The sequence below is a fragment of the Oryctolagus cuniculus genome, chromosome 14 (genome assembly GCF_051225735.1).
Source record: "Oryctolagus cuniculus isolate XC-2025 breed Fujian yellow rabbit chromosome 14, ASM5122573v1, whole genome shotgun sequence".
Classification (NCBI taxonomy): Eukaryota; Metazoa; Chordata; class Mammalia; order Lagomorpha; family Leporidae; genus Oryctolagus; species Oryctolagus cuniculus.
The window spans coordinates 59,952,872-59,968,333 of record NC_142880.1 but is presented as its reverse complement, the minus strand read 5'-3'; the positions used below and the strand labels follow the sequence as shown (position 1 = coordinate 59,968,333).

Here is a 15,462-nt window from a genome sequence, read left to right as displayed (position 1 = left end):
GATAAATGTTCCAAAAGTTATCAATGGACTGTGGGGATATAGGTACTTACTCCATAATCAGGCAGCTGGCAGCCTTGTCTCTTTTAGTTTTTATTTATTTGAGGTGGGGGGCAGAGGGAGAGGGAAAAGAGGTGGGAGAGAGAGAATATGCTTCCATTTGCTGCATTATCCCTCAAATGATCACAACAACTAAGGTGCTGAAGATTGGAGTCAGGAATTCAATCCAGGTCTTGAGTCATTAGTATAGCATCTCAGGTTCTGCATTTGCAGGAAGCTGAAATTGGGAGCTGGATCCAGTTATTATGCCAAGACACTCCAAGGCAGGACAGGTGTCCTAACAACCAAGCCAAATGCTGGATTTAGCACTATTAGTCTGAGGGCCATAGATACCCAGCTGTGGGTATTAGGACAGATTCGTGGACCTGAACAATTGGATGTTACTTTGGAGTGTGTGTATTCAAGACCCTCAAAATGAATGATCTGAAAACATTGTATGATCCTGACTATTCAAACATTTCTTTAACTTATATACACATCCCTTCTGTAATATTAAATGGTAGACTCTGAAAGCACTGGTTTTAGGACTTTCACAGATTATCATGACCCAGATGATTTTTGATTTTTGCTAATTTTCTTTGCATGGAATTGTTTCAAATAAACCTTCTTATTGAATATATTTACAGACAGGATTTTTCCATCTGCCACATGGAGACTTTTTCATTGAGCCTGTTCAAAAGCATCCACTGGCTGACGGCGGATCTCACCCCCACATCATTTATGGGAGGCAGAAGCAGAGAGTTCCCGAGGAGGCAAAGGAGTCAGCCTGTGGATTAAAGGGTACTGTGAGTTGAACATCCTCATGCTCATGCAGTTTGTCCTTTTGATGGTTTCCTTACCATGTGACCTCTTCTTACTCAAGTCTGTCACCTCTTCTCTCGTGTTGGCAGAAAGCATGATCCTTGTAGAAATTATTTCACTTCTCTATTCTCAAGTGTCTTTGTATTCTAAATGAGAAGGGAGGGAAAGAGTCTTCCACATCCTTGCCCCATTGATGATATTCATAAGACATTCATAATGGTGAATTACTTTAAAAAAAAAAAAACTCTTCCATATATTCTAGAGGAAAATAGTTGGAAGACATCATGATATTCGGTATTAGCAATGTTATAATAACCAGGCAGCTCATCACATCTGCATATGGAGGGCCTATTTAAATGTTTGATAATGCTGCTAATGATGTGTGAAGAGAAACTGAAAAAAAAAATCAACAATTAGCTGATGTTGAATTCAGCAAAGCTTCCTTCTCTGCATTGTGTTGTGTTTGGTATTCACTGAGCTATGCTCCCTGTCTTTATGGCCCAGGAATGAACTGATCCACTTGTCTCTCTGCCTTGTCCTAAATAGTCTCAGGTAGTTTTCTGAGGCAAATTGACCCAAGCTATTTCTTTGAAACTCTCAAATTCCCTCTAACATGTAGAAGATAACAGAATGCATAAAGAAAGGGTCAATAGAAATTGAGACATTTTCTTAAATATTGTATAGTTTCTCCTTTTCCCAAAGAGGAAAAAGAAAAAGGACAAAGGGACAGATAACAAAAGGAGAAATGATATCTTTATGTCTTAAATATTTGAAATCATTGGACCGCAAAGGGAAATAGGTAAGACGATGAAGAAGTTGGAGAGGATGGATCCTGGTAAGGGTTGAGGAGACTCAGAACTAGAGAATGAAAGCGCCCAGGGACAAGGAACTCCTGCACAGACTTTACCCACACCCTCTGCTAGATGGCAGCTTCCCTGGGAGTTCTGTTGTCTCAGCCAAGTACAGAAGTAATAACAAACTTTTGAGTCTATAATGCTTTCTGTACATAAGATAGCTGTTTGGTCTCTTTAGTGAGCTATTTGAGACTTTGTCCTAAATTAGGTAACTTAGTGTTAATCTTTTAGTAAATCACAGCAGAAGGGGAGAAATACATTATCTTGATGATTTGATTGCTGAAAGTACCTATTCCAAGAATTCATTCTCAATATAAAAATTATGTGCCTCTGTTGCTCACCAATCCAATCACTTAGGTAACTGCCACATTCCTCTTACAGTTTGGTTAATAGAGAATATCCTGTGTGTGTGTTACCTAATAGTTTCTAGATCAAATGTAAGGTCTGGATCAATATAGCAAAGTTACTAGAGCAGTGAGTGGATTAGGCTGGACAACTGCTTTTGTGGGTCGCATTGTTCTGTGAATTGAGTTAAACTATTCCTCATATACCTACCTTGAGCATATCTCTTTCTTATAACTTCTCTGTGGCAATAGAGATGACTGAACATTAATTGAGAAGGCAGAGATATGGAAAGTCAAAAGAACAGGTTTAAAAATATCATCGTCTTTATTAGGTCAAACACCATGCCATGATTATGTTTGTCATGCCATTTTATATTATGCTTCTTGGTTAACCTTAAGACTTTCTAGTATAAACCCTTCTCTGATCCTACCTTAAAATGATCCTTGTATTGTGAATTTATGCACACAGTTAATAAACATATCCTCTTCTACTTGCTTAGAGCCTCAGAATGTTGGAATTAAATAGCTCTTTTGGCAGGAACTTTGAGAGTAACTAACATGGTTGCCTTCTTTCATGAAGGAAGAAATCAAGGCTCAGAGAAGGGAGTGAATTTTCAAAAGCAGCAAGCTAATTGGTGTCAGAATATATCCAAGCTCAAATGTTAAAACTATACTATACTTCGGGCTTTATGCTACCTCACATTTATTCTGTAAACCTTCCTTGAATGTAAATCTTGTTTCATTGACCATTCTCATAAACTCCATTACAGTAGGGACTCTGCCCACAAATACACTGTAACATAGTGTTAAATACAAAGTAGAAGTCCAAGAAACCATTGAAATGAAACTGACAAAGTATGTTTGTAGCCAATAAAATGAAGTTGGAGTATTTTAGCTTCTAATCTATGTAAAATTGGTAAAAAAAAAAAGGGGGGGGATACAGAGACATGTCTTTTCTAGATATTGAGGAAATATTCATTATTTGTGATCATTTCTCTTCCTAAGAGAATATTTGTGATTCAATGCTTAACTGGAAGCTAGACATTCAAGAATACCTAATGTGCTTGTAAATATTCTGAAACTATATATCACATTGGGAATACTAAAATCTGGATAGAATAAATGTACTTGGTCTTGCTGAACCAGTTAATTGCAGTGTTCTTATGGCATGTTATCCTGCAGAGATGATGGAATTACCTGACAGTGGCAGTATCATTAGCTGACGTTAACATATACTCCATGCTTCCGTCAACTGATGTTGTGAGACTGAATTGTTATGATTATATAAAAAGATGACTTTTACCATGTATAAAGTATTCTGACTTTGTAATGTTCAAAGCAAGAACACCTTAGATATTTTTAAAAGATGTACTTTCAAAGTAGCCTAATGCTTCAGAAAAGAAAAATGTATCATTACTTTCACCTCCACTTATTTTTATTTCTCACATCAAAAAGTCTGAGGAATAGCCCAATTTCTTTTTTCAGAACTTTAATGAGATGCTATTTTGCTTTAAATTGGTCAGTTTTCTTAATGTGTTTTACCAGTTTTGTTTGCTTTTCTAAGCCTCATGTGTGCTGAGTCTGCCAAAGTTCTTTTCTCTAAGATCAACTTTCTGGAATTTACAGTAAATAGTGGGATAATAGAGCTTGCCGAAATTAAGTCCAGAGAAAATTTCAAAATCTCATGTTATCAACAAAAGCAAGGTCCTTTCCTTTAGACTTTTTGGTGATAATGTGATCATACTGGGACTTGAGTAGCTGTTACATGGAAATGTCTCAGGGAACCTGGGTTCCAGAAAGCTAGGGAAGTCAGATGGATTAGCTGACAGGTAGGATCATCTATGGCAGATAAGATCAGAGGCTGGGGTTTCATACCTCAGGACCCTAGAATAGAACCAGAATCTAGCTCCTGGCATGCATGCTTATGTGCAAAATTTAGGCGTTAATTCAACAGATTTTTGATTGAGTAGGCTGTCTGTGCCAGGGGCACTCCTAGGCTCTGTGGGTACACAATTGTGAGTAGAATATAGTTGTTGGTCTGAAGAGCTGATAGCTTGGATATAGAACATGGGTAAGTAGGAATCTGGTCCTGGATTTTTCTTCATAATATAGTGTAAGACCTTGAGGACACAGGGAAGAAAGCATGTATTGGGCTTTTTATTGCTGTACTTTATTTTGTGTCAGGACATGCAGTTCTAATTCACTCATTTCTCTGTTGTACAGAACTCCACTACACACTTGATCCTGTCCCTTGTGAGTGTTTCTGAACTGATTCCAAGTTTGGGTTATTATAGCTTCTATTGCAAAGACAGTAGTATACAACTCCCTTGTATGTTTCTTGATAAACAGGTTCATAGGATTTTATTCCACTACCAGGTATCCTGTGAGTTATTCAACTAGTAGGTGGGATAAAATCAGTAAGTCATGGAATGAGGACATCTATGATTTTACCAGGTAATGCAAAATTGTGATCTGAAGTTGATGGAGATAACAGTTTCACTGTGGAGCTTGGACTCCTATGATACATGATACAGACATCCCAGGCTACTGCTCAACTACTGAACCAAAAGTACACCCCATAAACTTCTCTTTTAATTTCATTTTCCAGGAACTCATTCAAGCCCCCAGATAGGTATTTGCTTCATCTACCCCACTTTGACCTTCTCAGCCTTGGGACCATCAGTGGCTCTGACAAGAAAGTGACAATCACCTAAAAAGCAAAAATGAACTCTTAGCTTCAAAGCTCCACGTGGCAAATAAACCTCTGGTTTGATTTTTCTTCTTTACTCCATGTCCTCCATCAACCCACACTATTACCAAGTCCTGTCATTTCTGTTTTTGCCTTCTAAATAGTTTTCCAAATCTGCTGTGCTTCCCGAGCACCATTCCTGCCACGGCTCACTCACATCACAACAACCCTGTAATTAGCTTCCCTGCCCTTGGTCTCCCATTAGAAGTCAAACATGTTTGTAAAACACAAAATAGACCATAGACTGCGCCTACAGCCTGTGTATTCTTTACCCTCAGGAGAAAGGCCCAGCTCTTTGGGAAGCTTTAAGAGCTCCTTTGAGTGGCTCTGCCTGCTTCTGCAGTTTCGTCTCATTGTCCAACATGCAGCTTGTGCCATCTGGAGCCAGTTTTTGGTTTTCAAAGATGCCTTGCTTTTCATTGCCTCTAACACTGGTTCAGAGGTTCCTTCTGCCTGAAACTTTTTCTTCTCAATTTTTTTAAAAAAAGATTTGTTTATGTATTTGGAAAGCAAAATGGTAGAGAGGAAGAGACAGAGAGAGAACTTCCATTTGCTGGTTCACTCACCAAATGGCTGCAGCAGCCAGGGCTGGCCCAGACCAAAGCCAGGAGCTGGGAACTCCATCCTGGTCTCCTACATGGGTATCAGGGGCCCAAGTACTTGGGCCATCATCTGCTGCCTTCCCAAGCAGACACTTACATGTGCGATGCCAGCATCACCTGGGTGGCTTAACCACTGCACCCCTTCCCAGATGTTTTCCTTGGTTGCTTCCATTCGTCCTTTAGGATTCATGCATGGCTTCCTTCAGAAAACCTCCCTGACTCCCCCACCCCCTTCTTTTATAAATGCTACTCCTGTGACTCCTAGCAAGACTCATTGCAGCTGCTTTCTATTCTACTCCAGACTCCACCATGTGGTGAGTGTATGTTCGTAGCCTTCTCTGGACAGATAGCTTGGTGATGACAGGAATTGTGTCTGCAATTCCTGGGTATGCCCCCAAGATCTAGCAGAGTTGGTCAGAAAAGGAACTAAAAAATGCTGGGCTTGTAAGTATTGAACTTACTGATCATCTACGATGTCCTTGATATCTTATTCATGCTGATACTTTGCTGATAGAGAGCCAGTTAATCCCTTCCCTGAGGGAAGTTAGTGAACTCTATGAAGGGCTGATTGATTGGCAGTGGCTGATACTTCTTGGAGAGAGATACCCAACAGAGATAAAAGATGTGTTAAAGAATATGACTTGTGGCCTGAGGTTTTAACTAAAAGAAGGATGACTTAAGATTCTTATTTTGGAAAAACACAGAGACTATATGGATGACTGAATCGATGGAATGAACAGACAGAAAAATAAGACAAGTGACTTGATTTACTCAACAACCTCCTAGACTGTGCCAGAAGTGAGGTACTTGGAATACAGGCAGTGAACCAGGCAGGAACGTGGAGATGGAGGCCTGAGAAAATTATTGGGTACAGAGTAGGTGTGTTTTCTAGGTTCATATAGGCAGAGGCAAAAGCCTTAGAGACGAGGCCCTGAAGACCAGGTCATTTAGCTATGCCAGCCCTAGCAGAGTGCTGGGCTCTGAACCTGTAACACATAGTGCTTTCAGCTTCCTGTGCGGAGTGGAAGCACAGATTCTCCTCTGGCTCACAGAACATATGTCTGTCAAACATCATCTAATCTTGTTTCCTACTCTGCCTCTTTCTGGGGTCTGCTTCCCCCTCCACAGGACTACATGGGAGGACTGTTGTGTCCCTTTGTTGAGCTCATTCTGCGTTCTGATGTGACTCCTGGTAACCTTATGCCTCATTGCCTGTCGCTCTCCTCCTCTCCTGCCTCCTTGAAATGGGCTCACTACGAGACATTTGCGCTGTCTGTTCCTTCATCCCAGAATACTCAAGGTTTCTTCAAGGGTAGTTCTCAAATCACTTCATAGAAACCTACTCTGATCATCACCTAACACAGCTTTCTGTCCTTCTGTCCTCACTTTGTAAGCCCTTTATCCTGTTTTTTTTTTTTTTTATGGTACATGTCATCATGATCTGATGCTATTTTACATACCCACTTGTTTCTTGGTGTACTGTCTGCCTTCCCCCAGCTAGAAATGAATTCCATGCAAGTGAATTCCTCCCTGCTTTCTTTATCTGCTGTGTCGCCAGGCCAAGGGCAGAGCTCTCCAAAGTAACAAGCACCTGGTAAATGCTAATGAATGAGTGAATAAATGAATGAAGGCATCTAGCCTCAGTGACTTGTTGAACTTGTATTTAATTTCCACTCCAGACTCATATTCTATATTCTAGGTATCAAACCCAGCATTTGCTGTTTAGTAATTGTTTGATCAATGTTTGTTGGTTGATAGAATGAGTGAATGATGTGTACTTGCAGAAGGGGCCTGCAACTGTGAGTAGACACAGGTCTCACCTGTGCTGGTGGTCTAAGCGTCCCAGGCGCACTCTGAGTCACTGAGGCAAGGCCCCTGTGGTTTGGGGGCAACTGTTAATGTTAACTAGGTATTTGTCCCTCAGCTGGATTAAAGCCAGTGTTTTGGCAAATATTTCTACTTTCACATAGTCCCATTTCAGTGCAACAGCTGGAAGTCTCATAAATAACCATAAAATTATTTCATGAGGAAGAAGGAAGTTGACTTGTTCGATCTGCAGTCAAATATTTGATAAAATTATCAATGTGCTCCATGTTTTCAATTTCTTCTCTGAAGTCAGAGAAATGGATCCCTGGCGTGCTTTCTGGGCTGATAAAATGAAAAGGTCTAGAATTACTAACAGCAGTTTGTATCATTGATCAGTTTCCTCCAAGAAATGTTGATTTGATGCTTTCCATGGGCCAGATGCTAAGGGATACAGCTCTGAACATGCCATGCTGAACCCTGCCCTCATGAACGTACAATCTAGTACAAAAGGAGCTTAAACAAGAACTACAAAAATCTATCTTTATGAGTGACATGCTGTGTGCATGCAGCAGATAACTTGATGCTATCAGCAGGACTGGAGAGGGTCTTTGAGAAAAGCCTTCCATAAGAGTGGGCGGAGATTCTTAGGGAGCCATTTCCCCTCGGATCATTTCTGCTAATATTTCTGGTATTTGAAGAATGGTGCCTATTTTTATTCTGAATGGTACCTCCCCCACGAAGTTCATATTTTGTACTGACCCCCAGTAACTCATTGTGTGACTTAGATTTAGAGAAAGGGTCTTTAATAAGGTCACTGAGTGAAATGAGGTCATTAGGATGCTTCCTCATTCAATAAGACTCATCCACATGAGAGGAGGACATTTGGACAGAGCCATGTAGAGGGAGAGGAAGGGCCTCATAAGGATACACTGTACAGCTGCCAGCCAAGGACAGAGGCCTCCAGAGAAACCAAACCTTCAAATACCTTGAGCATGGGCTTACAGCCTCCAAAACTGTAACAAAAGACACTGGTGTAGGTCACCCAGGCCTTGCTTGTAGTTCATCAGTACAGGTTTCATCAATACAGTGTCCATTGATCAGCCTAACTCTGCAGACTGTGAGCAGTCAGTTATGCTGTGCCAGCTAAAGCGGGTTGTACACTAATCAATAAGGTCTGGTCAGGGCTGGTTTCACAGCCCTGTGACTGGTGGAGTTCATAGGGCCTCACACATGGAAGATATCCATGCTTAGGTTTTTGTGCTCTGTGGTGGCCATCTTGTTCTTTGTAAACAAAGCCTGATGGACAGTGGAGCCTTGACTCACATTGAGTCCTGCCTCTTGCTGCCTCCCTGCCTTCCAGGGTATGGGTCTCGGTCACTTTCCTCTATCCTCTTGACTCCCCTTGCTTCCTTTCTGCCCTGATCCCTGTGACTCTGTGTCTGGGGCAGTAACCAAGTTGCATCTGTGGAGGAAGTTTGGGTTCTATCATTGTTCTTAGTCACCAGCAAGGACTGGGCACAGACATGGAGAAGTTAAGGTTTGGGTATGCATCCTATAGTGTCTTGGAGTGGGACATGGGTACCATCTTTCCTGTCCCAAGCTGGCATTTGAGAAGCAACTTGGGGTACTCAAATACCATCCAGATCTCAAACATAGCCTGGTGCCAAGTTTGTAATCCTTCAGGGTCACCTCTCTGTGATGAGTGGGGTGTTGGTCCCATGGGAAAGAGAGGTTGACACCCCTAGCCCTGGCCCAGGCTCTGATTTTTTCATTTTGTACTGTGTTCCTCAAATTATGTAACTGGGGTCTGGATTAGAGTTGCTAAAAGATTAAAGTGAATCTGATATATATTAATGATATGCCCGAGACTGCTGTATAATTAGCCATAGATGGAAAGCAATTATTATTATTACATAATCATTATTTTTAGTCTTGCTTATATGTTGGCAAGTGAGTCTTGAATTTTCATCTTTTGATGGTAGGGGTTAGAGAGAGAAATAGACCAGGAAGTCCTGATGACTCTTGGTTGTTCCTTGACTGACCCAAGTTACATAAACCCCAGCCTATGTTTCCTCTTCAGTAAGATGAAAGAGTTGAGGAATCCTTGTGGATTATTTTAATTCTCATGACCATCTTTGTTTACATTCTGCAGTATTTATAAATAAATCATTTTTGGCACTCACACTAGTGTGGTTTAAAATCTGTTAGGTGGGTTTGTATACACTGTCATCTCATACCTAGAAGATGAAGATCTTGACTCATCTTTCCAGTAACCCCAGCACCTGGCTCCCAGCTGCCTTCTCCACCTAAGCCTTCTTCCTCCTGTGTCCCCTTGCCCATCCCAAAGTCACACCTGACTTAGGAGCAAAGACCACTGCTCCCTGACTCAGAAGGGCCAGCCAGGCCCATAGCTGAGGCAGCAGAGCTTCAGGGGTACACATTAAGGGGTGTGGCTGGCCCATCATCACAGACAGGGACATGCAAGGGGTGATGGTGCAGTCCCAGAACCTGAGTCTGGACCCAGGATCACCCATACGTGGGGAGAGGTGAGAGACTGATGTTGTAGCCTGAACCAGGGCCTGCTTATCTGGGGCAAGGCTCCTCGTGCACGAGTCTGGTCTGTGAGGTCACTCAGACTGACACTCACACTCAGTGTGAAGAGGGTGCTTGGTCCCAAGGACTCCCCATACATTTGAGTGGTGTCAGAGACAAGGGGCTGTCAGTTCACATTCAGGACCTAGCATGTCAGCTCAATGCAGCCCCAGTGGCTTGTGTGTTTCCTATTTGTATGTGTTATGCATGGATGTATTTGTGTTTACGTGTGTTTTTGAGTATGTGACTATGTGGTGTGTGTGTTCATGCGTGTATGTGTGAGTTTACGCACAGACGTGTTTATGTGTTGTGTAGGTGCTGCTGTTTGTGTTGATGTGATGTGTGTATTTATGTGTGACTGTATGTTTATGTGTGTGTTTATGAGTGGAGTGTGTGTGCTGATGTGTGGCATGTGCATGTATGTTTAAACCTTCACCAGAAGCACACACTCTTGGTTCCAGGAGGCGAAGGCATCCTGCCCCGCTGTGATGACTCAGGGATTCTGGAAGTTCTTTCTGTTCAGTTTCCATCCCCCACGTGGAAAGCCTGCTATATTCTCTCAGCTGACAAAGGGGTTTTGTTGACCCTAACTGGGCAAGCGGCAGGCCAAGCCCCTCAGGAAGAAAGGCTTTCTCTTGCAATGTCAGCCCCACCCGCAGCCCCACTGCAGTTCCGAGGGAGTCACTGCTGCTGAAGTGACTGCAGAAGGGGGCAGAGGGTTCATTGTCTGTGAAGTCACATCCTCCCCACCCCAGCACTGAGAAGCCATTGAGATGGGAACCAGCCCTTTGCACCAGCTCCTCTGGTGCCAGCACCAGCCTTGCCCTTGAGCACTTCTCTCCAGTGGGACCAGCAGGGCAGAGGTTCTGTCCACTGGCTTGTCACCCTTGACTGACACAGCAGGTTCCCATGGTGCTGTTTTGTCATGCGCAAGACTCAGCCACTAGTACCAGACTGGGAGGAAGCTAGATCGTGATACATCTACATGTAAGGGGGCAGAGCACCCCAACCATGGCAGGTGAGAGCCAAAAGCCCTCTCTCATGACCACTGTCAGCCTTCAGGTCTCTTTTGCCCTCATGTCCCCTGGTAATGTGCAGGAGGCATCAAAGTCACTTTTAGTTTGTACACTTTCATCTCGTGGGATCTGTCTCAATGCAAGGTAATCATTAGCTTGGTGGGAAGGGATACAGAAGCTCACCTGATTGTAAAGGTTCTGCTCTTTACACCCGAGTAACAAAAGATCAAAGGTCAGGGCCCACAGGGACAGAACAGTAGATGTGCTGCTCATAGTCCTGGCTTGGAGAATGGCATTCCTTGGGGGGCTGGTAAGAAAGCAGGTGTTGGCTCTCCGAGGAGTGAAGCCGTTATCAAAACACCAGGGGTCCCCTCCCCACACACCTTTTCCTGGCTGCCCATGTTACGATAAATCCTCTGAGACTTTTCTCCACACGTCAAGGGGTCTCTCTAGGATTCTGTGGTTGGGTGAGCATGTTTGTGTCCACCATAGTCTGGGGTCAGCCCGAAGGTCCAGCAGAGGACCCAGGCAGATCTGAATTCCCACTTAGCTGACTGCCCGTCAGCAGGTTACTATATATTTTCCTGCCCCTGCTACCTTTTGTTTCTGTTTTCTCTTCTGTAAACCCAAGACGATGAAGAGGTCAGGAAAGGGTAGGGTGGGGAGCTATGGAAGCACAGTTCCTGAGCTGCAATTCCAAATTCCATGGTCCCTGAAAATCTATTCTTCTCATGAGAATTCGGCAGATTCATTTAGCAGCAAAATCTGACCTGATCTGATGTGAGGTTGTTTATGTTTTTAATTTAAATCAATTAACAATTCTAGATATACTCTATACTGCAGAAACATCTGTGAGTTTGACTTCAGGGTACTATCCTAAACCATGGTTGGATGTCCTGTAATAGAGAAGATATGTGATCCAAATGATGTTTTAAAAATTATGATAAAATACATATAACTTAAAGTGTGCCATTTTGACCATTTAGAAAGTATTTATGTATTTGAGAGGTAGAATAGAGAGAGGGAGAGGCAGAGATCTTCAATATACTGGTTCATTCCCTAAACGCTCTCAACTGTCAGAGCTGGACCAGGTTTATGCCAGGAGCCAGGATCTCCATATGAGTCTCTCATGTGGATTGTAGGAGCCCAAGTACTTGAGCCATTCTTTACCGCCTCCCTAGGCATGGCATCCGGGACTTGAACTGGCACTCCAACATAGGTTGCTGGCATTCCAAGTGGCAGCTTAACCCGCTGCACCACAACACCAGCCCCTTGACCATTTGTAAGCATAGAGTTCGGTAGTATTATACACATTCACATTATGCAACCTTCCAAACTCTTCTCCTGTGCTGAAGCTCTGTACCCACTAAACAACGCTATCTCATTACCCACTTCTGGTAGCTCTTGGAAGCTACCATTATACTTTCCAAATTACTGCTATAATTGCAAAATTTTTGAATTCCAAACTGCATCTGACCCCAAGGATTTACAGTAAGGGATTATGGACCTTAACTAGGGCACGGGAATGGTTAGCATCTGACAAGCCCCATTGCATGGGACAATCCTGGGAGAGTAAGTTCTGATCTTGCAGGGATCTGCCCCCTACAGCTCACTGTTTCCTGACACTGGGTGCCCATTTGCAAACGATGGCTAAGTACCAAGAATCATGACTCCTAGCTTCTGACTATAGCAAAGAGAATGAAAGTACTAGAATGGGATGTTTAATATACCCTCCTTCTTGCCTATCATTCCCTCCATCTTGGTTTCCAGGTAAGTGCAGGGGCACACCTTGCCAATTGGTAGTAGCATCTGCTTTTCATTTCCATCTGTAGAACCTGACACAGAATGCTTTCACAGGGAAAATGCATTGAAATCTTCATTTACACTGACCCAGTGGGGAAGATGCTGACAGCCTGTCTAGAGCTTGGTAGAGGATGGGGAAGTCCGGGTCATTCTCCAGGCATGTCATACAAAGCAGTAAGGCTTACTCCAGTGCTCCCCAGCATGTCACAGCACAGAGACCGGTGCTGAGTCCCAGTTTCTGTTGCCAGAATGAGACATGGAGTTCTTTACATGTGTGAGTGAAAGGACAACTTGGGCTTATCATTGAGAAACCCAATAGCGGTGAAGTACCATGACAGGAGTGTCTTCCCCACAACTACCAATTTTGTAAACATCCTGGAAAATGTTGATCTTTCTGGCTGCAGGAGGCTTGTACTTTTATCCCCTGTTTGTAATTGTAGGGGTAAACATAGATGCTGGAAGAATTGGAAGCCCTTTGACACAACCATTGTGCAGAACATAAAACACTCTGATAGACAACCCCTGGTAAATATCAAATAACCTTAATACCAGAACTTCCACTTTTGAGTTATTTAAAATATATAAAGATTTTTTATGCTTTAAAATGTATTATGTTAGGGGCAGGCATTTGGCACAGTGGTTAAGTCACAGTTTGAGATGCCTGTATCCAATATCAGAGTATCTGGTTTCAAGTCCCGGTTCTTCAGCTTTCAATTCAACTTTCTGCTAATGCACACCATGGGAGGCAACACGTAATGGCTCAAGTACCTGGGTCCCTGTCACTCACCAGGGAGACCCAGTTTAAGGTCTGTGCTCCTGGCTTTAGCCTGGTCCAGGCCTGGCAGTTTCTGGCATTTGGGACATGAACCAGTGGATGGAGTATCCCTGTCTGTCTCTTTCTCTCTGCCTTTCAAATAAAATGAAAATAAATAAATGAGACAGATTACATTAGTTTGGATGTGCTTTTTATAATACTACCATTTTTAAAAGATCTTGTATAAGAATCTTTTGTTGTCAAATAAAATAATACTAAGTAGATAGCTTTTACTATTATTTGGCCATGGAAAAATCAGGTGATCAGTCTCCAGCAATCTCAGTCTACATGGAATATTTCAAATTCATAGTGACCAAGACTTTATGGGCTCCAGGGGTTTGAGTCCAGCTACAGAAGTGGCTCCCTCTCCTGTCGTCTCCACCATGGTCACAACTGCTACATGACCTGTGCTGGATGCTCACTGCCCTCTCCAGCACCTTGGAGCTAGGATATAGTTCCCTGAATAGGGCATGAGTAGCTAGGACTTTAGGAAAAACAAGAAACAGATGTTGGCTGGGAGCTCAGACAGGACTGGACCAGAAATTGATGCAACATCTAGAGTAGGGGCTAGATGATTGCAGCCCACAAGCCAAAGTTGTTCCACCACTTGTTTTGTATGGGTTGATAGTTGGGATTGGATTTTAGATTTTAAATGGCTATATGCCAACTGATTATTAAATAATTTACATGGTATCCCAGAGAGAGAGAGAAGAGGAGAGGAGAGGAGGGGAGGGGAGGGGAGGGGAGGGGAAGGGAGGTGACATGAGGCAAGGCGAGGTGAGGCGAGCCCTCCCATCTGAGTTCACTCTCCATGTGACTACAATAGCCTTGGCCAGCCCATAAGTGGAAGCCAGGAACTTAGTCCATGTCTTCAATGTGAGTAGCATATTCTCAATCAATTGAGCTGTCACCTGATGCCTCCCAGGGTAAACATTAGCAGAAAGCTGGAGTGGAGCCAGGAATTGAACCCAAGTACTACGATATGTGATGCAATGGACATAAGCAACCTTTTAACTCCTATGCCAAATGCCTGCCCCTATTTTTGTATTATTTTAAAATAAAATTGCAGATTTTAGCCTGTCCCTTTAGAGATTAAGATGATGAATCAAAATTCTATAGGACATATAAAATTACACAATTAAAGTCTAAAAGTATTTTAGTAATTAAGCAGCACATACAACAACAGAAGAAGACATAAGGAGAAAGAGATTGAGGGAAAAGATTTTGTGACACCTTTTGCCTCTTACCTTTCTCTCCGTTCACCCCTTTCTAAGGAAGAATTAATTTTTATTCACACACACACGCGCGCACACACACATGTGCACTTACACCCTACCCTAGCAGACTTTGATAAAATAATGCCATCTTGTGGCTTTGTCTAATATTGGTACCTCAACAATGTCAAAGATAGGCTATTTTTGCATCTATTGGCATAAACCACATATAATCCCACTTCACACAGAAAGTTTCAGATTGAGCCATAATCTCTGCTATCCTAGGATGCGTAGTGTGGTGGCTTTGTCAAGAGCACCAGGTGGAAGGATGGAGCCTTCAGGTTCGTGGTTTTCCCGTGGAGTTTCAGAATGGAAGTTCTCCCCCAGATCCACCCTTGATTATTGTTATATTCACATACTCTGTACTTGTGAGTCACAATCCACACACACAAATTGATTTCCAACCTTGTTGTTCTGAGGCTTGAGACGGGGTGTCATGCATCTCACCTTTGATGATACTTCCTTTGATGATACTTTTGGAGATTTGTCATTGCTAACAGGCAGGATCTTCCCAGTTGCCTGCATCCCAGACATTCCTCTGGATGATACCTCTGAGTGTTCAGAACACTGCAGAGCAGGAGGCCTCTGGATCTCATGGCCATGCTCTGCCATTGGGGAGCTGGAACTTATTTTCCCATTAAACTCTTGTTCAGTTTGCTTTGCTTTGGAATGTGTCCCCCAGAAAGCATGCTGGAACTGTAAGGCCCAATGGAGCAGTGTTGGGAGGTGGCATCTACTGGGTAGTGCTTA

At 42.9% G+C, this 15,462-nt stretch overlaps 1 protein-coding gene across 6 annotated transcripts in view; it reads left to right on the top strand.

The window, feature by feature from the left end:
* Window positions 1-15,462, top strand: part of ADAMTS12 (ADAM metallopeptidase with thrombospondin type 1 motif 12) — a 351,249-nt gene that overhangs the window by 121,760 nt on the left and 214,027 nt on the right. For 5 of the 6 annotated variants that reach the window (XM_002714101.6, XM_070056623.2, XM_089312695.1 and 2 more), the window contains one exon: window positions 684-837. In XM_002714101.6, coding sequence (XP_002714147.3) covers window positions 684-837 — 154 coding nt within the window. Of the gene's footprint in view, window positions 1-683; window positions 843-15,462 lie in introns of all 6 variants that reach the window. The other variant, XM_089312694.1, reaches the window with a different exon arrangement.